This window comes from Dermatophagoides pteronyssinus, unplaced genomic scaffold, assembly GCF_027571235.1.
Source record: "Dermatophagoides pteronyssinus isolate colony J.1.1.1.1 unplaced genomic scaffold, Derpt_VIB-CSIC_2022.12 sq0011, whole genome shotgun sequence".
Lineage (NCBI taxonomy): Eukaryota > Metazoa > Arthropoda > Arachnida > Sarcoptiformes > Pyroglyphidae > Dermatophagoides > Dermatophagoides pteronyssinus.
In genome coordinates, this window is record NW_027461535.1 from 760,457 (window position 1) to 784,406 (window position 23,950).

General features: G+C 30.0%; 1 protein-coding gene across 1 annotated transcript; it reads right to left on the reverse strand.

The window, feature by feature from the left end:
- Positions 1 to 574: 574 nt before the first annotated feature.
- Positions 575 to 23,189, reverse strand: LOC113799096 (uncharacterized). The gene is made up of 5 exons (XM_075821506.1): positions 22,771 to 23,189; positions 14,699 to 16,488; positions 14,255 to 14,452; positions 12,447 to 13,646; positions 575 to 1,433 (listed from the first exon to the last, which is right to left on the reverse strand). Exons 2-5 carry the CDS (start codon positions 16,463 to 16,465, stop codon positions 831 to 833), a joined length of 3,768 nt encoding a protein of 1,255 aa, XP_075677621.1. The 5' UTR covers positions 16,466 to 16,488; positions 22,771 to 23,189; the 3' UTR covers positions 575 to 830.
- Positions 23,190 to 23,950: the final 761 nt, after the last annotated feature.

Genomic DNA, 23,950 nt, shown 5'->3' on the forward strand with positions numbered 1-23,950 from the left:
ATCATCAACAACGATGAAAGATTGACAGAAAAACAGTGCCCAAAAGGCATATTATCATTATATGATAATAATCGTTATTATTTGAATGATAATTTTTGAAACAAACAAATTTTTGTTGGAAAAAATGAATCCATTTCTTTATCAGACATGCGCAGTGCTTTTTTTTTCTCGTTAGAATTATTTTTTTGGATGATTTTTTGACATCGTTTGAAACGAGAATGGATAGTGGTGAAAAATTTAATATTCAAAAACTCTGCAAATGCAAATAAGCAAGCAAGCAAACAAGCAAGCAAGCAGGCAATGAATTAAAGAATGATTAATGTTTGTATTGAAGTACGTTGACATCATCATCTTCGATCTTCGTTCGATCGTTCACAGAATCCGGAATCCAGAATGTGTAGCTGACTCTTCGCCTTTTCTGATTCTTAGCTTTTTTCAATTGAAATTCTTTTAACGCAAAAATGAAATGATGATGATTACATGGGATATCGAAAGAATCGATGAATCATGTAGATTCTGGTTACGTTTTTTTTCGTTAAACATCAAAAAAAAAGAAGAAAATCCATAGAAAGTGTTACAGTGTTAAAAAAACAGGAATTTTTATTCATTTTTAAATTGAAAATTTTTAACCCAGAATTCAAAAAAAAATCGAAAACGACAAACATTTACATCAACAGAGAAGAAATTCAAAGAAGTTAACAGGAAAAATTTTACAAAATTTTTAAAAAACATATTCAGAACAACATGGACGGTGTGAATTTACAAATCATTATAATCATCATTCAACCCTTTGCACTCCGACCGGAGTGTTAAGGGTTAATTTTTTTTTATTATTCAACAGTAACAATTAATGCTTCACCTGGATCTAAACGTAATGCATTCATAATTAAAAATTCCTGTGTACGATTAATATTTGTTGCTAATTGTGTACGAGAAAATCGAAATTTATCCGAAAAATCTTTAATAACCGTTTGATTACCAAGATTAGCGAATAAAACATAACGATAACGAATACGATCCTTTGATGATAATTTAGTATTAATTTGACGATCAAAATATTGTTCCAATACGATTATCGTATGATCAATATAATGGAATAAGTAATTTAATTGATTCTGTGCGGGTTTACGAGATGATTTTCGAGATGGTAAATTTGGTGATAATCCGCTTAATGATGTTTGTTGATGATCATTTTGATTTAACCATGTTGAATCATAATAATCGTTGTAAAGAAAATCCAAACGAAAATTGATTAATTCACCGAAAATTTTCACACATTCAGATCGTTTTTCAACATTGATTTGTTGATAATCAGGATGTATTGGTAGCCATGATGATGAGGTAGATGATGGTGTTAAATTTGTTGGACTAAAATTACCCGTCGGTAATTCTGATGACCATGGCATTGGACTTAGATGACTATTGGCGAAAATCTTTTTTTGGGTAAAAAAGCAGAAAAAAAACGTTATTAGGCAAAATATTAGAAACATGTGATGCGAAGGGATTAAATTTGGGAAAAATGGAGAGTAGAAAATTAATTTCAATCAATCAAAGTAGTCATCATAATCATCATGTGATGAAGAGGATTATCATCACCATCATAATCATGGTGAACACACACACACATACTGGAGGCACAAAATTAACACTTTAATCGTCAAAGAGAAAAATGAATTTAGATTTGTAAAACTGTGGGTTTGGGTTGGTTGGAAAAACCAGAACCAAAACCAAAAGTAAATAAATAAATAGTTTGGCCATTCGGGCAACAGAATAATCATCATCAAAAAATAAACACTTTGGTCCATCACATTGGCAAATTTTCGGGTATTAAATGAAATGAAATAAATGAAGAAAGCGAGAAAAGTCAACAAAACGCTATGAAAAAAGGGAAGATTTTGTCATTTTAACTAATAAAAAAAATACGAAATTGATTTCTTTTTTTTGCGTCGTTTCAAAATGATGATGAGGATCATCATTTACTTTTGATGATGATGATGATGATGGTAGCTTGATGATGATAATGAAATTTGTGCAAAAAAATTTTATGTTTTTCATGTTGCAAGCAGATTGGGATAATGGGAAAATTTTCCAGAAATCTCATTATTTTTTATTTGTTTGTTTTTTTTATTTATTAGATTTGAAAAAAACGAATTGATACATATTGAACACATTCATAATTTAACCCCGTACGTTCATATAAAAATCAATAAATGAAAAAAAAACAAACGAAAAAATTCAATGATGATCATCATCAAAAAAAAAGATTCAAAAAATAAAAAACAAATTCGGTTTTTTGTCATTTGAAGAAAATCAATGATAAATCAAACCAAAAATAGTCAAATAATCCCCGAGAAACAAACAAACAAGAACAAAATGGGCAAAATGAATTTTGGCCACAAAATAAACATGGCCACCACCACCATTAACAGTCATTATCATTCAGCAAAAACGACCACAGCAACAGACAGAAAAATGAAAAAAATTATTACATAATGATCATCATTATGTAATAAAAAACAAAAAAAAATTATGAAAATGATGTTTCCGAAAAGATTTCCCAAAAACAACCAACCAACCAAAAATTGTTTTTTTCTCATCATCATTATCAAATGATAATGATGATGATGATGATGGCAATGGGACGAATTTTTCTGGTTTTTTTTATGATGATTATGATTCAAGAGCCAAGAAAAAATGTCCTCGAAAAACCATCATCAACAAAATCATCATCATCATCATAATCATTATCATTTAGAAAATTATAATGATAAATCTTTAGTGGTGGTGGTGGTGGTGGTGGTGGTGGTGAAGAAGAAAATCATCATCATCATCTTCCTCTTGCATTTCAATTGATCATTTAAGATTTTTGGGATAATTATCGATTTTTGCGTTGACGAATGATGGACGTTATGTTTTTCTTGATTTTTCTGGTTCTGTTTTTTTTCTGGTTTTTTTTCTTGATTTCTTTCCAAATGATTTTATTTTTCCGAATGAATTCAATAAATCATCATTATCAGCGTCGATTTGTGCAACAGCAAAAATCAAAAACCAAACACAGAAAGATTATCTTGAATCGATGCAGCAAAAAAAAATCGATCAATGTTTCTTGCAAAATTGGGATAAATTAATTATTATTTGTCTTTGGATGATCTTGGATTTCTGGAAAGATTTCTTGTCCATTTTGTTGTTGTTTGTTTGTTTGTTTTGAACGTGATCTTTGAATATTTTCACCAGGGAAAAACAAACAAAAATTGAACATGTTTTCGTTGTTGTTGTCAAAGGATTTTCTTTTCTTAATTAGGATTTTCGTCAGTTTTGTTTTTGCTGATTCGAAAATTAAAAAAAAAATGGGAATTATTTTCGGAAATTTTCTTTCGGTATTTTGCTGGTAATTTCCTGGAAAAAATCATCATTGGTCACATAGGAATTATCAATTTTTTCCCGAATGATGTTGTTGTACACAGCAGAATATTCTGGTGCAGCAGAAAAAAATGAAGAAACAATCCAAAAAATGGATCGATTATGAATCTGTGATACCCAGAGACACAGACAGACCAATAGAGAGATTATTTATCGGCCATTATTGTTTGATTTCAAGGATTTGGATTCGGTCGATCGATCGATCGATTGATTTTACAATTGAAAAAAATTTCAATTGGAGAAACAAATTTTGATTTTTATGAAATCCAAGATTGTCACAAGTTCTTTTGTTGTTTTTTTGTTTTTGTTTTTCTTGATTGTTGAACAAGCAAAATACAGAAGAAAAAAGCCAATCAGCCGAATCGAATTGACCATCCAATAATTTTTTTTCATGAATAAAAGTTGAAATTGGAACAGAATTCTACAAGAAAATGTTAATCATTTGTTTTGGAAATTGAAACTTACCAAAACAAAGTTTTTTTGTTTTTTGCCAAATGAAAATATTTATCGATTTTTGAGAGAAAAAAAAATTTTCACAAAATGAAATTTTTGAAAAATGGGATTTCAAGACGAAGACAACAACAACAAAAATCTATTATTTATATTTGCGAAAATAATAATAATAATTTGGTGCGAGAGAAGAGAATTTACAGAATTACAAAAGTTTTTTGCCAAAATTCTGGATTCTGGACGAAAAAAACAAAATAAATAAAATTCGAATGAAAAACTTTACTGTTCGATTCTATTTCGATCCTGTCAGCCAACTATTATCATCATCATTATTATTCGAATGCAATTTTCGCACACACAAAATGTTTGTATTTTGTGTGTTTAGGTTTAAATAGTTTTCACTCTAATTTCCACTGAGCACCAAAGAGAGACCAGAGATAATCCCGAGTGCCAATAACTTTTTTTCAACAACCAACCAACCAACATCACATGTTTTTTTCCAATTTCCAAAAAAGTATCCGTGGATAGAACCGGGCAATTTTTTTTCATTTCATTTCGATTTCGATTTCCCAATTCTCATTAACATCATCATCATCGCTTTAGTTTGGCCGGGTTTCGAAAAGAAAAACACTCATTCACCGAGAAAATGAGAATTCTGCAAAATAACCAAAACACAAAACAAACATTGAGTGAAGATTAACTTTCTCGGAGTTTTATTTTGGTGAAAATGAAATGAATGTTGTTGGAACATAGAGCGAAAAAATTCAATGTTTTGTAAAAAAGAAAGAAAGAAATTCTGTAATTTTGGATTCTGTGTGAATATTTCCGATTGTATCGATAGTGCGAAATCGATAGTGAGATATTGATGGTGGAATATCGATACTGTAATATGGAATTCATATTTATCAATGACCGAAACTTCAAACTTTGAATGTCAATTATGTTTGCTTTTGGTCGGTTGGTTGGTTGGTTTTTCCAGATGGATTTTATTTTCGTTTGTTTTCTTTTCATGAAAATCATTATCGTGATTAAGTTTTCTAGGTCATTGGATAATTGACTTATACAACAACTTGAAACATAATTAATTACAAATTGTAACAAACAACCAAAACTAAAAGAAACAAGAAACAAAATTGGCAAATAAGAAAATTGAAAAAGGAAAGGAAATTGTTTTGTTGCTGTATTTCGGATGGGGAAATTTTTTCGGAAAGAATTTTGATTGCAAGAAAAAAAAATTTCCCAGGAAAAAAAACAGAATGATTCGAATGTGTGGATATAAAAAAAAAGGTTCGAAACAAAAAACCGAAATGATGCTAATTTTCAACCAAAACATCAACAAAAGAATTGTTTTTTTGGCGATTTTGGACCCTGGACAACAACGATGATGATAATAACCACTCTGTGTGAAAAAAAATAATACTGGTCATCATAAATTTACGGTCGTTTACAAGGGTAGGTGTTTTTGTTTTTGTTTTTTCCTCGATTCTAATTCTCGATTTTTTTCGATCTTCTAAAGTGCATTAATAGAAAAACGAAGTGAAAAAACCCAAAACGAAATTCATTTTTTTGTGCCGTGAAAACACCAGCGAGCAATCATCATTATCATCATCATCAACGAAGACAAACATAAATTCCAAACTCAAACATCAAACAGAAAGAAGGAAATTCCTTGTTTTGTTCAACAACCGAAGAAGAAGAAAAAACTTTTAATTCAACGCTCATTTTTTTGGCCATCACACATAAATAAAATAAATATTGGAATAATGATGATGAGGGGGGTAGAAATAGACAGCAATGACGACAAAAACAACCAACCCAAACAAAAGTGTCTCGACAATTGCACAGGGATGTTTAAATATTTCAAACGTTGCCATCATTTAATATTAAATGTTTTTTTGGTGTCGCACATAAAGAATCCAAAATGAAAAACAAACGAAAAACGACTGTATATATAGTACCATGCATACCATCAATTTGGTTGTTGTGCGATACATAAAATGGTTGACAATCAAGAATACGATAAAGACGGGCAACTACGGGAATTAAACTTTTTTTTAAAAGAAGAAAAAATCTTTTCGAGTTGAACTTGTAAATGTTTTTTTTTTTGCACTTTTATAAATCGTCATGAATGAAAAAAACCGTGAAAAACTTTCAAGGAAAAAACTTTGAGAAACTTTTTTGTTTTCGGGAAAATTTTCCCGAAAACAACAACTACGATGAAAAAATCAATCAAATTCATAAGATTTTTTCCTTTCTTTTTCCAATTCAATTGTAAAATGATTGTCTTTTTGTTTCGGTTGCGAATTATCATCATCCCTCCTCGAAGAAGAAGTTGTTTTTTTCTTCACCCGAATAGAATCTTCGATTCAAATCATCCCTCTTTTCAGTTATAACTTGATTTGAAATAACTTTAAAACTTTTTTTCTTCCTCATTCTCTTTTTACTCCCTGTTTTTTTTTGTTTCAGGAATATTCTTCAACAAGAAAAATGTCTGATCTGTGCGATGGATGGATGGATGGATGGGTTGTTTGAATAAATTTAATATTTAAATAGATCTTCTCTCTCTCTCTCTCTCTCTCTCTCTCTCTCTCTCTCTCTCTCTCTCTCTCTCTCTCTCTCTCTCTCTCTCTCTTCAGTCATTCACGAGTCTCAGATCATTTCCAAAAACATCAACCAAACCAAACCAACATACAGTGGAAAAGTGTGATGAAAATCAAATCTTATTTAAAACAAAAAAAATGACTGAAAAAAAGTTGTTGTTTTTTCCACCATTTTTCATCATCATCATCATCTTTAAACATCATTCTGGAATAAGAAAAAAGACGAAGAAAACGAAGAAAAGTTTTTCAATTTTGAAATGAACAAGCCAGCCAGCCAGCCCAGTCAACGAAGAAGAAATGAAAATAATAACGGTTATCATCGATGATTCTTTTTTCTTATTTCGCCCGTTTTTTTCATTTCATTTTCATTTTCGAGAAATGAAAAATGGGCAAAATAAGAATAAGAAAATGAAAAACTTTTTGCTTCTTCTTCTTCTTCATATTCTCAGTTCGATTCACAATCAAGAATGATATATATTCATAGTGTGTGTGTTCGTGTGTTTATGGAATCCACTATATTAATGTCAATTCTTTCTTCTTCTTCGTTTTCCAGTTTCCAGAATTGAAGTTTTTCATTTTTTCCAAGTAAATAAATTGCTCTAATCATGAATATATCTCATGTGGGGGGAGAGAGAGAATCTTCCGCTGGAATAAGAATTTTCGTTTTTTCGTTATTATTCTGTTAACCCAGAATATTTTTTTCGGGTGCAAATTTTTTTAATGAAATTTTTTTTTTACAGTGAAAATTTTTTTAGTTTGAAAATGTTGCTGATCAATAAATACCAATTATGATTAGTTTTCAAATTTTCAAATACCATCTGATATCATTTTTTTCTTCTTTGGTGAAAATTTTTCATCTAAAATAATGAATTTTAGATGAAAAAATTGATGACAGAAGTGCAAAAAATGGAAACTTTCTTTTATTCTTGGCTGAAAAAACCCGATCGAAATTATTCAAGCTTAAATCAATAAATGAATTTTTTTTTCCAGTTCAAACTTTTTTTCAAACTGTGAAAAAAGACCCGAATTTTTGGCTTCCGAATGTTTCATTTCATTTCAAAACTTCAACAACAACGAAAAAAAACATCATTGTGAAGACGAACAACAAGAATTTCTTTCTTTTTTTTCAAAGACGATTCAGTAAAGTATTTATAATCTTCTTCTTCAGTATTTAGACACCTTCAATACCGAATGATCATCTTTTTCATGGAAAACAAGAAGAAAAATAATGATATCATAATGATAATGAGAATATATTCCCATCTGGAGAGAGAGAGAGAGAATTCTTTCCTGAAGAATTTCCTACTGCACACACAGACACAAACATATTTTCATCTTGAAATGTCTTACTTACTTACTAATGATGATGATGATCATCATCAACAAAAAAAAAGTGAAAATATTGATTATAGCCAATGGGCAAAATCATCATCATCATCTTGATTCTTGATTCTTAATTTTTGTTTTCATATCAAAAAAGAAATGAAATAAGACTTTGAACATCAGAATTTCATCAGAAAATTGAATATTGTTTCGACAAATATAAATTCTTTTCCGATCCAAAAGCATCATTTTCGAAAAGTTTCCCGAAAATAATAGCATTTTTCATGAAGAAAATTTTTCCATTAATTCAAGTCAAACACACACTTAGACAAGGAATGTGAAAAGGCAAAGTCCGAAAAACGAACGAATCATCAATCAATCCGGTTAACCCACCATTACCATCATCCCGACAACAACGAAAAAAACAACAGCTTTATCATGGCGATGATCCGAAACGAAAAAAATTAAAAATGCAAAGCAGTGAAGCCATCATTCAATTGAAAATTTTATTTAAATTTTCAACTATTTCGACACTGCAAACACAAACAAGACAGACTGACAACGGTTGAATCGAAATAGCAAAGGGGGATAAAAAATTCATTTTTTTTTATCCATCATCATTCTTTTTGGGTTAACTTTTTCCAACATCAACAACAACAACAACGGTTCCAAAAAAAGAATCCCCAAACATTTTTTCTCTCTCTTATCCTCGGTTGTTGTTGTTGAATTGGCGGCGTCATATTGAATTGACTTGAATGAATGAATGACTGACTGACTGACCGACCATACGGATATATTGAAAACAAACAAAACGAAAAACTAAAAACTGTGCATCTTTATCATCATCATCATTATTACGACATCATCACGATCATCATCAGCATCATAAAGAATATTTTATTTTATTTACCGCTTTTTTTCGTTTCTACGAATATAACCGACAATTCAAACAGAATATGAAATGAATTTGAAGTTGAAAAATGAAAAATCGATTTTTGTTTTGTATTTTTGTTGATGGTGGAACGTCGTACGCACACACCAAACACACGATTCTCTGCTTTATCGAGGATAAAGCTTTTTTTTAGACACAGAATACAAGAATAACAGAATAACCAACAATAGCCTGAACAAGTCAACAACAACTGCTACTGATATTGGATGATTTAGAAGAAAAGTTGTTGTTGTTGTTGTCGTTTGTTGTTGTTGTTGTTGTTGTTGTTATTGACAAATAATTAATTTATCAAAAACAAAAGCAAAAAAATTATTATTATTATTATTATCAACCATATATAGTTGAATTGTTGATTATCTTTACTTCAGGGTTGGTGGATAAATCTCTTTGCTTGTTGAAATTTTTTTTTAAACATTTTTTTTTCTCTGGTTTTATTTGGTTCCAAGTATGTTTTCCAACTTTGTTTTCCGCTTCTTTTCACTTTCAATCTAATAATTTATTTGATTTTTATTACTTTGAATAAGAAAAAAAAAACGATTATCCATCAAGCGATCAAAACCCCAAAGAGAGAGACAGAGAAGAAGACTATTTCCACATAACTGATGATGATTTTCAACATTTTTTTTTCCTCAAAATATATAAATGATATTTTCATCACTCAAATATTTGGTTTTCTAAATGATGATTTCTAGGGATCATTTTCATAGGAAGGGGATAGAAAGGGGGTGACTATTTTGACTGCTACCACTTAGAAAAAGCAGTGGCAGTGGAAGTAATGAAAGTAGAAATAGTTGAGAGAATCATCATAAACATAACATTAGTGAACGGATGTTGTTGTTGTTGAAAATTCCCAACAACAACAACAACAAAATCCATCGCCAATCAAGAATCATCAATGAGAAAAAAGGAAGGCAGAAACAAAAAAACAAGATGCCATCATTATTCTGAGATGGGCAATGATGACCATTATTATTTGATGTTTGGTGGGGTTGGGTGAAGGAAGAAGTGAGAGGGATGGGTGGAGAAAAGGGGGGTTCAAACTTTGAATAAAAAAACAGAATTCTTCTGTTAGAATATTTTTATTTAGAAGAATTTCTTCTTCATCATGATCATCAACAGCAAACGACAATATACAATATAATAGCCATCATCATCAGGAAGATCAAGAAATATGACTACACATAAGAGAGAAAAAAGAAATAGAAAACGGTAATCATTTAAGGCAATGTTTTTTTTTAGCCAGACAAGAAAATCAAGAAAAAACCAAGAAACGAGAATCGAAGCAAGCAAAAAACAATCATCAGATTCAATCAAATGGATAGAGAGAGAGAGAGAGAGAGAGAGAGAGAGAGAGAGAGAGAGAGAATCAAGAATATCTTACAGAATTGAAACAAAAAACTAGAACCAGAATTTTGTTTTTATATCCATTAAATCATGGCTACAACTGGATTCAACAACAACAACAACAAATGATGAAAACAAAACATGATGGCTACTAATGTTCAATAATAATGATGATGATAACTTTGATGGTAAAAAATGGTAATTGTGGTGATGATGATTACTTGGCGATCAACGAAATGAAATGAAATTATTACTGGAAAACACAAAATCTGATCAAAAGGAAAAATGATATTAAAGAAACAACAACAACAATTTGAACTATGGTTAATAAACAACAACAACAACAAAAATAATCGACACTGACAACAACAGCAGCAAGCAAACAGGCAGGCAGGCAATGTTGAGAAAAAGTAACGTTTTTGGTTCCTGGAACAAGAATTCTGGAATTCCAGAACAGAATCGTCGGGATAGATTGAAACCAAATACTTCTGTTTTTTTTTCTTGTAGAGATTTGATACAGCAAAAACCAACTGATCGATCGACACAAAATATCAAAAAATTCTGCGTTTTTCTTCTTTGTTTTCTTATTTGGATGTCGAGATTTATCAATAATAATTTCAGAAATCATTCAGAAACGTCATTGACTTGTTGTGACTGGCTGGCTGACTGGAATTATACAGCCACCATCTTTAAATAATTTGTTAACGATGATGGAGGCAAGAGGGATGAGAATTTCATCTCTGGAGCAATATTTGACTCGAATTTTGGAAAACTAGAATTTTTGGAAAAACTGAAAAGAATCAAATTAAACTGACATTGCAAATTTTGGCCAAATAGAATGGCCAGAAAAGAAGCGAAGATCAAATTCCCTTATCATTATTATCATCAGTTTTTGGATATAATTATATAACACATATAGTAATTGTAAAAAATTTAATAGGATTATTTTATCTATAGTGATGATGATAATCGATACTATCGATATTTTTTTGTTTATCATTCGAATCGATAATCCTCTTAATTTTATCAAAAAAGGGGGCTATTTTAACAGCAGCAAAATTCTCTACAACAACAAGTGTAACATTGATTTTGTTGTTGTTGTTTTTTAAACGGGAAGAAAAATCATTGACAAAACGATTAAATAACAGAAAACAAAAAAAATACTAAAATTAACAATAATTATTAGTAATGACCGACAACAACAAAGCAAAACAACAGCGCAAACAAAACAAAACAAATAAAATTGATCCGTTGAAAAAAACGTTTTTATAAATGACCATTCTTTTGATTGAACTTCCTCTCCCCTTCCCAAAACAAAAAACAGAATCGACAGAATAATGAGAGAGAGAGAGAGAGAGAGAGAGAGAGAGAGAGAGAGAGAGAGAGAGAGATTCAATTTACTTTAAATATAATAATCATTGTTACAAAACAACAACAACAAAACAAAAAAAAACAATAATTTTTGAACAAAAAAAGATGCTGATTATGATTCTTGCTTTCAAATGATGTTTTTTTTCCGGACCAAAAAAAACAAAACAAAACAAAATTCTGATGATGATGTTAAAAAATCGAATCGAAGAAAAAAAAAGATTCGTTGTTTATGAACGGGAATGATTTTTCCCCCATAAGTCATTCATATATAAAGTATTTCGGGAAAAACTTAAGGAAAACGATTAGATAATCGAGAGAGGGAGAGAGATGGAGAGAGAGAAAACAAACAAAACAAAAAAAGTCAATCAATATGATAAACAAACAAGAAGAAGAAGAAAAAAACATGGGAAATGAGAAAAAACAAATCGATTTTTCGGAATGTTTTTTATTCTGGTTATTTTCATTCAAAATAGATCCATCGTAGTCGTCGTCGTTATAGTCGTCGATGATTATCATTTTCAATCGATTTCAAGTTTGCCCGAAAAGTTTTTTGTTTTTGTTTTCTTTCTTTCTGGTTTGATTGGTTCCCCAATCAACTTTCGGCGAAATGAGCCGAATAGAAACAACTACAGCTATGCTTGTTGTCGAATGTAATTAAAATTAATTATGATCATTTTTCTTTTCAGAAAAATTAAACAAACAAAACAAAACAAAACGAGACAAACAAGGAATAATAATGAAAATTAAACATGCACCACCAAAGTCGAAATAGACCGATTCTTTGATTAATATTTCGATTCGATTTTTTTTTGGCGGTAGAAATAGTTGAATATTCTGATAACAGTAGAAAATTTGAATTTTTTAAAATGTTTTTTTTTGTTTAAAATCGATGAGAAAGTTTCTGGGAAACATTCATTCATCACATACTGATTATCTGGTTATTTTTCGGTAAATATTTCTTTGGTTGAAAAAAATTGATTACTTACATTATGTCGGTAATGATAATGATTCTGTTGATTTTGATTCTGATTCTGATACAGATTTGTCAAACCAATTTCATCACCATAAAATATCATAATAGTACCGGGCATCATCGTCAGCATAAATAAACATGCTAATGAATAATTTGAACTACCAATACGATTTGCTAAACGTAATTGTCGATATAGTCGTCGTCTTCTTCTTTGATGACGATGACTATTTCCATCTAAACTCCACATTATTGTTGGAAAATCCGCTGGTCGATTTAAGAATACAAAATTTACTTGATCTCTTATAGTATCTATATGATTTGGACGAATAATCAATTCAAAATGTACTAAATCAAAATAATGATATATCGATCTAATCGATAATGATTGATTATGATGTCCATGGTTTACAATAGATGTTGATAATGATGATGTAGATGTACTATCTGATGATGGTAACATTTTTTGCGAATTGGCCGATGCATGAATTTTTCGATAACCGGATGATATCGATTGTTGTTCACTATCACTATCACTATCGATATTTTTGTTGTCATCATTTTGATCATCGTCGGTTATTGGATTGTCGAAAAAATCATTCATATCTAATTCATCGAATTCCGGGCGAAATTCATTTTGATGATTTGGACGAGGACGAGGTAGTGGTGGATAATTTTGTTGAAACGAAGTTTGACGTCGACGCTTTTTTGCGGCAGCAGCAGCCGCAGCTGCTGCGACACGACGATTTGCCGTTAATAATGGCGATAATAAATGACTTGAACAGATCAATATTTTTTTCGTTGATTTTTGCTGTTGTTGTTGTTGTTGATATCCATCGGATATCCGTCGTAAACGTTGTAAAAATTCTAATAAAATTTTTTCACGTTTTATTAACACGGTGTTATCACCACTGGGATTATCACCACCAGAATCATCATCGTTGATGTGAATTTTATCTAAATTTTTCAGATAAATTCCATCAACATAACGCAGCCAAAAATCAGCAATTTTTAGAATTTGTTTTGGTATGGCTTCATTGCTCCAATTTAACCATCGTCCTCCCTGTGGTTCTTCGTCATCATCAACAAAATGATCATCAGGATGATTGATCACAGAATGATGGCCTGGTTGATGAACAAAATCACCATTCAAATTATTATCATTGTCGATGTAATCACCATAATCATCAACGTAATCAGGATTCATTTTCGGTTGCTATTGTCGAAACGAGAAACGAGAAACAAGAAAAAATTTAAATTAAATTTCAGGGAAATTTCCCAGAAAAAATCATCAATCTTTTTCTTTTTGTCATCGATTACCATTTTTTTTCTCGTTTTCACTTTTCTTTCTTTTCTTTTCTTTTCTGGGCAAAATATGTCAATCAAATCGATATTTAAATTCGTTTTTCTTTTCTTTCTTTCGATTTTTCAATAAACTTGCGAAAATCGATTCAATTTGTTTTCGGAAAAAAAACTTGATTCTCTCTCTCTCTCTCTCTTTACAGAGCCCGAAGGGCTTTTGATTCCCAAAAACACTATTACCACCACTACCGATACTATCGATATTATTACTACTATCGATATTTACCCGAATTTGAATAAATTTCAACTAATATTCCTGATCTGATCGGAATCGATTTACATTAAATTTTCGTTCGTTGTTTCAAGCAAGCAAATAGCAAGAGAAAAAAAGATTCCAACAAATTGAATTTCAATTTCAAAAAATTCAATGACAAAATGATTTTATCAAAAAAATTTTTCCCGAAACAAAAATTTTCCAGAAATAAAATTTCCGGAAAATTTCCTCCAAAAAACAAATCTTACCCTTAATTTAGTTGAAAATGAATAATTTTTATCCGAATTTATCAACGTTTTTGTTGTTGTCGATGATCGCTGTTGTCGTTTAAAATAATAATTTTCATATTCAGTAGTTTGATTCATTGACCATGGATGTTCATCCGATGTTATTGTTGGATTTAGATCCAATATCACACGTATTTGATTTGAATGTAAAATTTGAATCTTTTGGTTTTTTTTCAACGAGAAAAATAAGAAAAATTTAAACAAAAAATTGAGAAAGTTTCCGAGAAAGTTTTTCAAGTTTTGAATTTAAATAATCGAAAAACTAAGCTAAAAAGCAAAAAAACAAAATTTAAAATTCTTATCACGATCATCATCATCGTCGTTTTCGGTATGAATGAATGATCATTACCACTATCTTTACGGAAAGTTTCTCACTTTATCATCATCATCATTGTGTACACTTACCATATTATTAAATGATTGAAAATTTCCTAAATGTGGATCAACATCATAAAAATTTAAAACATTATCCAAATATTTTGGATAATCAAATGCAGCAAATATTGAATTTAAACGTATAGCTTGTATGTTTAATGAACGTAAATAATCAACACGTTCCGTAATACCATTAAAATCACCATAACCATCACCATTACTATCACGAAATGATGCTGGAAATATTTCATAAATTGTTGCACTATTATCATACCAATCATAATCATCATCATCATCAAAATGATAACGACGTGACGATTGATGAAATTGATATGAATTTTGTTGTTGTTGTTGTTGTTGATAATTTATACCGGATAACCATTGTGGCCATAATGACCATTGTGACCATCCATTTTGTTCATTTGGATAAATTAATAAGGCAACGGTCATAATAAAAACAACAATAAACATTATAATTATGGATGATAAAATTAAAATCTTTTTCATACGATAACTTAACGGACAATTAAAACCAAACTGACCGTAACCGATTCTTCGAAATTGAAAATTTTTACGATTTTTTCGATTTTTTGAATCAGTTTTCGTTGTTGTTGTTGATGAGGATTTACTAATTGCTTCCATCGGACAATTTGATTGATTTTGTAGAAATTTTTCACGTAAATTTTTTGATAAATCACCTTGAATTTGTATCCATAATTCTTCACCATTATTTTTATTCATTGTAGCCATTGCTGTTGCTGCGGATGATGATAATACTGTTTCCGATTCTTGCTCAACGATAGTATCGATTGTATTCGATTGTATCAATCGATTATTACCATTCATCATTGATTGTGATGAAAGATATACATGATTTGTAGTAGATGCGGCAGATGCTGAAGATGATGAAGATGTTGCGTTTGTCATTGAGTTTGTCGCACTTGCGTTTGCGGCAACGAATGAGGCACTAATAAAATCATTTAATGATGAATCACTTATTAAACGTTGTACACTATCATTTGTATCACTATCACTTGATGATGATTTACTAATTAAATTTTCCATAAACATTGTTGTTGTTGTTGTTGTTGGATCGATTGATTGTAAAAATGATTGTTGTTGTTGTTGTTGTTGATTTAATTGTAATGGATGTAATGGACTGTTTGCCGGTGATAATATCAACGAAGATGATTGTTGTTGCTGATGGTGGTGGTGAGGATGGTGAGGTTGATGATTTTCAGGCCAATATTGTATTAATGATCGTACTGGTTTATAGATAATATTTGGTTGATGTTGTTGACCATCAATCAAAGACACTAATGGTGGTGATAATGGTGAATTACAACTATTTTCCGTTGATGTTGTTGTTGTTGATTCAAATGGTGATGATGATGATGGGGGTGGTGGTGGTGGTTGACCAATAGCGGTGGTGGTAGCTGGTGGATGTAATGGTTCATAATGAAATAGACCATTTGTACGAAGATAAATTGATGAAGATGAAGCGGTTGTTGCTGGTGGTGTTGATATAGTATCGATTGTTCGAGGTATCGAATTAATCGATAGTGGTCGTCCATCACCAACATTAACAATATCCGTATTATTACAATCATTCATATTGGTTAAATGTTGATCATTATTATTATTGGTTGAAACTTCAACATATTCAAGAAAACTAACACCTTTTGATTTGTTTTGATTTAATGTATCAATATTATTAACACGTTGGACACCATTGACATTATTATTTGTTGAATAAATTTGTTGATTTTGCTGATTCTGTTGTTGTTGAACATTCATTTTATCATTTTTTTTGAGCTTTCCTGAAAATAATTTGAATGAAAAAAGAATCAATTAATCATCAATGAACTAACAGAATAAAGCAAGAATATTCCTGGTTGTTCAATATTAAAAAATGAATAAAATAATAATAATGATGTCAAATTCATTACTGAAACAGATATGAAAAGGGTTAAAATTTATCAGATAAACAATGGGAGCAAAAAAAAATCTATATAGCTGGTAGCGAACGTGTTAAACCAATTCAGTCATTGCTTTTATCATCATCATCATCATCATTATTTGATTATTTTAGATGAAAAAAGAAAATCTATTCTAAAAACAAACTTGTTGTTGGATAAATGAAATGAACCTCAACGAATTTGACAATTTGACATGCAAAAGAGAATATATAGGGAAAACCAAAGGAAAACAATGCAGCCAACAACAAAAAAAGAAAAAGAAGGAAAAATTTTCATTGAAAACACAAACACAATAACTTCATAGAATAAATGAATGAGTGAAGGAAGAAAAAACTAATGAATAATGAGTTTAACACAGAGAGAATATTCTGGGACCAAACACACACACAAAAAATTCGGGTTATCCATTCATTCATTCGGGCTCTCTCTCTCTCTCTCTCTCTCTCTCTCTCTCTCTCTCTCTCTCTCTCTCTCTCTCAATCAATCAATCTATCCATCTATTTATCGTAATACAATCGTATATTTGGCTGATGAACACATTGATGAAACAAAAAGCAAAACAAAAACGATGGAAAGAATAACAACGAAACATTGACAAGAATATTTACAGAATATTTATAGAATTGAATGAGTTAAACATAGACTCAAAATAGATAGAATTGAAATGTATTGAATAAAACGAAATTCAAAAGAAGAAAAAAAACAAAAAACTACAAAAGAGAATTACAGAATTACAGAGAGAGAATAGTTTCTCTCTCTCTTTTGCTTTAGTTTTTATTTTATTTTTCAATTGAAGTAAATCAATCAATTTGGGAATCTTCCTTCTTGTGTTTTCCAATGGGGGAATTCAACCCCAACTAAACTCTCTCTTTGTGTCTATATTCTCAATTTTTCTCTTCTTCTTCTTCCTCGTTATTATCTTTATTTTCTTCCCAGAAAAAAATACATTATCTGTAAAGATGCAAACAAACAAACAAAAAACAAAATAGAGAGATAGACAGGGCAGACAGACAGAAGAAAAAAAAAAAGAAAGAGAAAATCTCGTTAAAGAAAGAAGAGATCCAAATCTATGAATGAAATGAAATGAATGAATGATGTTACAGCCATTTCCATATATAGATTTAGTTTCGTAGAATCGTTTTGTTTGCAAGAAAAAAAACAACCAAACAACCGAACTGATCTGAACTGAACTGAATGAACCGAACCGAAGGAAAAAAAACGGACTGTCCAATTTTATTCATCAATTTTTGTTTGGAGCCAATCTTCTTCGTTTCTTGTCCCAGCTTCATCTCTATTCATTCGTAAATGAATCTGGTTTTCTTGTCTTGCTTGCTTTTCTCAAATGTGAATTGAATGAACCGAAAGGAGGAAAGAATCTATAATTCAATTCACATTCCGAATTGGATTTGAATTTGATTGTCTGGGTCGTCGTTTTTTTTGGTTTGAAACAAATTTATGAAAATTTTTCCAGAAATTAAAATTCCGAAAAAACTTCTCCCGAAAATTGTCAATCATGGAACAAAAAAAAGTTGGAATAAACAAATAATGATGACGGTGATCTTCATCATCGGCAATAATGAAAAAGTTTTCTCTTTTTTTTTCTCCCGGAAAGTTTTTTTTAATGAAAAAACTTTCCGTAAAAAAAAAATTATGGGAAAATTTCAAAAAAAAAAATCAAAAATCGTTTGACAATTTCAACAAAAAAAAAAATTTAATAGGGATAATAATGTGATTCTCTCTCTCTCTCTCTCTCTCTCTCTCTCTCTCTCTCTCTCTCTCTCTCTCTCTCTCTCTCTCTCTCTCTCTCTCTCTGGGTGATGTTATTAGGTTTTTTTTCTTTGACTAACGAAAAACGAATTAAGAATGTTTTTTTTGGCTGTCAATTTTGAAAATTTTTCTGCGTTTCTTGACGACGACGATCATCATCATCATTTTGAAAATCTCATTTTGAATTTTTTTCTTTAAATTCTTCTTCAAATTCTTATTCAGCTTCAAGGGATGAATAAAAAAAGAGAGGGAAAGAGTTCAAAAATAATCATCTACAGAATTTTACAGAATTTCGAAAAGAAGAAAATTACTATTAGTTTAGAGAAGAAGAAGAAGAATCTAATCTAAACCACCGCCACTAACGAGAAAATTCATCAGGATCAAGAAAAAAAAGAACATTCAAAAAAAAGTAATTTTAACATCCAGAATATTCTGTGTGTTTGTGTTTGTGGATGTCATTCTGAAAGAATAAATTCTTATTTTTTTTAAGTAAGAAAAATTTATAAACTACGTGTGTGTATCGTGTTTGCATTTGTTGTTGTTGTCGAAAAAAGACATTTTGAAAAATAAACTGGACTACAACAACAACAACCAAGAGAAAAATAAATGAACATAAAAAAGTTTCTCGGGAAAAAAATTTACGGAAAATTTTTTTACACATCATATAACCAGAATGGAAAAGAGAGAGAGAGAGAGAGAGAGAATCAGTTTATCTGAATGACCCATTATGTAAAAAACAAACGTTATCATCATCATCATCGTTGTCATTTCGTTTTGTTTTTCGTTTTTAAAAATTATTGTTCCGGACATTACCCGAAAGAAAAAACAAAAACAAAAAGCAAAAATTCAATGAAATTCAATGAATAAAAACAAAAACGTGAAACCGATATTTCATCAACACAAACACAGAGAGAGAGAGATAGCCAAAGAGATGTCATAAGAGATAGTGCAAAAGAATCAAAGCAACGAAAAAGATGATTCATTTCTTTCCTTTTTTTGTATGGGGAAAGTTTTTATTAAACAGAAAATTTTCTCGTTTGTTTCATTTCTGGTCCAGATATGTAGTATACCAACAACATCATTAACATTTATTGCCAGGGAATGATTTTTCTCTCGCTCACTATGCAAAAAAGGCGTCATGAAAAATTACCATTGTTTTCGATTCTGGGGGTTTTTTCTGGTTTTGCAAACCAAATAAGCATTGCAGTGAAGCGAATATGCAGTTAGTGAATTTGCAGTTAGCGAATATGCAGTGAGTGAATGAATAGTGGGGATAGAAAAACATTAACCAAACAAATAATCAAGCAAAACAAGCAAAAGCAAGCCAAAGTCAGTGAAGCCAAACATTCACCAGAAAGCAAACGACAGTTATTAATGAGATTAATTAAAACAGAAACAGAATCACAGAAGACAAAAAAGACAAAAAAATTATGACAAACCAGGATTCTCTTTTCTGGTTGTTGTTGTTGTTTTGCATATACAACAGAATTCTGCATTCAAATTCAATTTTCGCATACAGAATCCTGAAGAAATTATTACGGAATCTTAATGAAACACCCAGAGATTAATGAAATGGATTTTGGTTTTGTTTTTTTTTGTTGTTGTTTTGGACAACAACATTTTGTAACCCTTTGGTAAGACAAGTGTCAAGTGACAGTAAGTGATGAAGAAGAAGAAAGAAAATTGATCAATCAAGCAAATCATTTAGTTGTGTATTTGTAGATTAGTTTTTTGTTTTGGTTATTACAAGAATCGATTATCATTAATTATTAAATTATTAATGATAATAAGTTAATTATAAAGGGCAAAATAATAATAAAGCGTAACTTTTTGTCTCTCTCTCTCTCTCTCTCTCTCTCTCTCTCTCTCTCTCTCTCTCTCTCTCTCTCTCTCTCTCTCTCTCTCTCTCTCTCTCTCTCTCTCTCTCTCTCTCTCTCTCTATCTTCCTCTAAATCAATCATATTTGATTTATTTCAACGGAATTCCGTACAAGCAAGCGAATGAAAAAACTTTTATTATTTCAAATTTTTGAACTGCTTCTGTTGTTGTTGTTGATGTTCACACAATGTAAGTATGGAAATGATAATTAAAATGAATGTTTTTTTGTAAATTTGAAAATTATGATTATAATGATGATGATGATGTTAAATGGTTAAATCGGGTAACCAAGGCAACTACTATGGACATTCATTATTAAATTAAAAATTTAACTCAGAAAAAATGAAATACACATTATAAATGTATTCTTAGAGGAAAGATCGGAGCGGAAAGGGTTAAAACATAAAATTATTATTATGATAAAGTGAATGAATAAAGCAATCAAATGTTTTGTTGATGATGTATCTAAGAATTTGAATTTTGAAAATAATTTGTAACAAATTTATACGAAGAAAGTAGCGCAAAAGAAAATGAATTAGCCTCTTCCTTTTTTTCATGGTACAGAGATAATGATGATGATGATGATCGTGATTATCGCAAAGAATTTTCTTTTTTTGTCTAAAAAAAGTTTTCCAGAAAAAAGTTAAAAAAGTTCAAAAGTGATACTTTTTTCAAAAAAAAAACAAAACAAAGCAAAACAAAACAGAAAATTTATCTCTTCATCAATGATAATGATGATGATCAAAATTGTTGAAAAATAACCCGTATCCTGTCTCACGCCATCATCATCACTCTATCTATATAATTTGATTGTTGTTGTTGTTAAGCATCCAACAACAACAACAATCTCTCTCTCTCTCTCTCCCCTCCTGAAGAAAAATGGAAATAAAAAACTTAATGTTTAATGTACTGGAACCAAGAAGAAGAAAAGACAAAGAAAACTTGAATGGATTGTTCATCATCACACCACTTTTGACAAACAAAAACAAAAATGATGGCTTTTTATGAATTAATATGAAGAATATTCCCGAAAATATTCCCTTTTTTTGGAAACCAGACAAAAAAAAAACCTGGAAATATTTCCCACCCCCCAGTAAAAGATGTATTAATCGTTAGAAAAAACAAAGAAGAAGAATTACACACATAAAGACAACAGATAACCCTTTATTGACATTCAATTTTTCAATTTTGTTTTTTTGAAAAAAACCATTATCATCAATGACGAAAATCATTAATAAAAGGGGGAACATTTCATTATTCTTTCTCGCTATCGAAGGGTTAAAAACAAATGACAACCAATGATTAATTAATATGGCAAACAATCAGTGAAAACCCGAAAGGCGAAAAAAATTTAAAAATCAAAAATTTTTTCCAGCGAAAAAAAACCAGACCATTTTTTCCATTAGAGAATTTCAACAAAAAAAAAGTTATGATATTGACATTATGCCATCAATGTCAAACTAAGAAACCCAGAATTTTTTTCAAGAATCCAAATTCTTGTGTGTGTGTCATCTACATTTTCATTGCATTCATCATCGGGAAATCTTTTCACAATCCTTACCAGAAATATTCCCCGACAAAAAGTAATAAAATTTTAAAAGAAGCAGAAGAAAATTGAAGATTTAAGATGAAATTTTCTTTTGTGCAAGCAAACATAGACACAGACAAACAGACAGAAAAAATTGAGAAATTTTCCCGGAAAAATAAATAAGATTTAAATATAGACACTGAACATTTAATAAAACAAACAAGAAGAAGAAGGAAAAAATGGATTTTTTTTTTTGGTTCAAGAAAAGAAAAAATCCAATTTTTTCTGTTTGCTGTTTGATGATGAACAAAAAGAAAAATTCAATTTTAAATTTTTTTAAAAAGCAAGAAAAAAATTGGTTTTTTGGTTCATTGAAAAGACAGGAAGGACGAAACAAAAAGACGATTTTTTTTTGAGAAATTTTTCAAGAAAAAAAGGCTGGACTTGAAAGTTTTCAAGAAAATCAGTAAAACAAAAAGACAAAAAAATTGGCCAAAAATCAAAGATTTTTGATTCACGGAAATAAAGAAAAGGATGCCAGAAATTTGGGAAAGTTTCTGGGATTTGTTTTTTGATTCATAAAGAAATTTATTGCAATATCGAAGGGAGTAAAAAGAGAAAGATAAAGTTGTCATATTGATTTCCAGTGAGATTGAGAAACAAATGGAACAAAAAAAAAATGTCAACAAAGTTTACACATTTGACATATTATAAATCTGATTTGTAATCATATAGTAGTAGTTTTTATCGTTTTTTCTCGTGTTTTTTTTCTGTTTGTATTAAAAATTTGTCTTTAAAACAAACAAAATCGACACAGATTTTTTTGGGTTGGTAAATATGAGAAACTTTCCAGAAACATATTTTTTTAATTTGAAATGGATGAGAATGGGGAAAATTTTTCAGGAAAATTTTTTTCAGGAATTTTCCCAACAAAATTCTTTGATACTTACCGAATGTTATTCAATGTTTTTTCATTTTTCAAAAACAAGTACAAAAGGGTTGTAGCATTTTGATTATGATGATGATGATGATGGTGATTAGGAAATGAAATCAGATGAAAAAAAGAGATGATTATGATGATGATGGGTGTTTGAAAAACTATCAAATCATCAAGTAGTAGTGTGATTTTGGTGTCCGGAAAACAACAACAACAACGACGACAAAAAAAATAGATCAGGAAATGATGAGAAACTTTTTGGGAAAAGTGATGAAGAGATGGGGAAAAGAAAATTGTATCCGGTCGACAAAGAAAGTTTCTCGGGAAACAACGAAAGATTCATTCACATATTGAAAATGAAGTGGATTTTAGATCATCATCAGTAGAAAATTTTCAAAATCAAACATTTTTCCGGGAAAATTTCCCAAAAAAAAAAAATCATTATTATCCAGAAAAACAACACGGATTCTGATTTGATGATTGGATGAACAAACAAGCAAACAAACAAAACTAAATGAACTAAACTTTTAAATCAAACGATCAAACAAAACAGCAAAAACAACAAACATTTTTCACCTAAAAAAAAATTGAATTAAATTTGATTTTTTTTGGATGTTTGAAAATTTTGTTTTGTTTTGTTTTTTCACTTCTTGGAAAATTGAAATTTTATTTTCGACAACGACGACGTTTTAAACAAACATGAAGAACAAAACAGGAAATTTTTTGGGAAAAATTGCCGAAATTGATGACAAAAAAAAATTGAAATTCAAAAATATTCAAGTTTCCAAGGAAATTTCTTGACACATTCTTTATTATTATTATTATTATTTAATCTGATTTTAAGAGAATAATTTTCATTATTGTTATGTAATAATGGTGATGATGATGATATTTGTTTGGTGTAGTTGTTGTTTTCACTTTGATTGCTTGTTTGATTCTGAAATCTTCATCATCTCCATCTCTATCATTGAATGAAAATAATGTGACGATTGACCAACACATAGTGGCATCTCAGCATGATCCAAAAAACATCATATTAGGATGCTACTGCTTTTTTTGAGAAAAACAAAACTGAAGAAAAACACACACACAAAGAATATATATAGAGTGAGAGTTTTAAAGGATTCTTTAAGTACAAAAAACCTAGTAGCATCATCATAGCAGTGTAACATCAACATTGAATATTTTGAAGA

Excerpts from the sequence above, each read along its gene's own strand:
- LOC113799096 (XM_075821506.1), bottom strand. The coding sequence starts at position 16,465 with ATGAATGTTCAACAACAACAGAATCAGCAAAATCAACAAATTTATTCA. Across the intron at positions 13,647-14,254 it reads CATTTTCAACTAAATTAAGG|CAACCGAAAATGAATCCTGA; the intron begins GTAAGATTTGTT and ends TTTCGACAATAG. Across the intron at positions 1,434-12,446 it reads ATTATCATTACCGACATAAT|ATTTTCGCCAATAGTCATCT; the intron begins GTAAGTAATCAA and ends ACCCAAAAAAAG.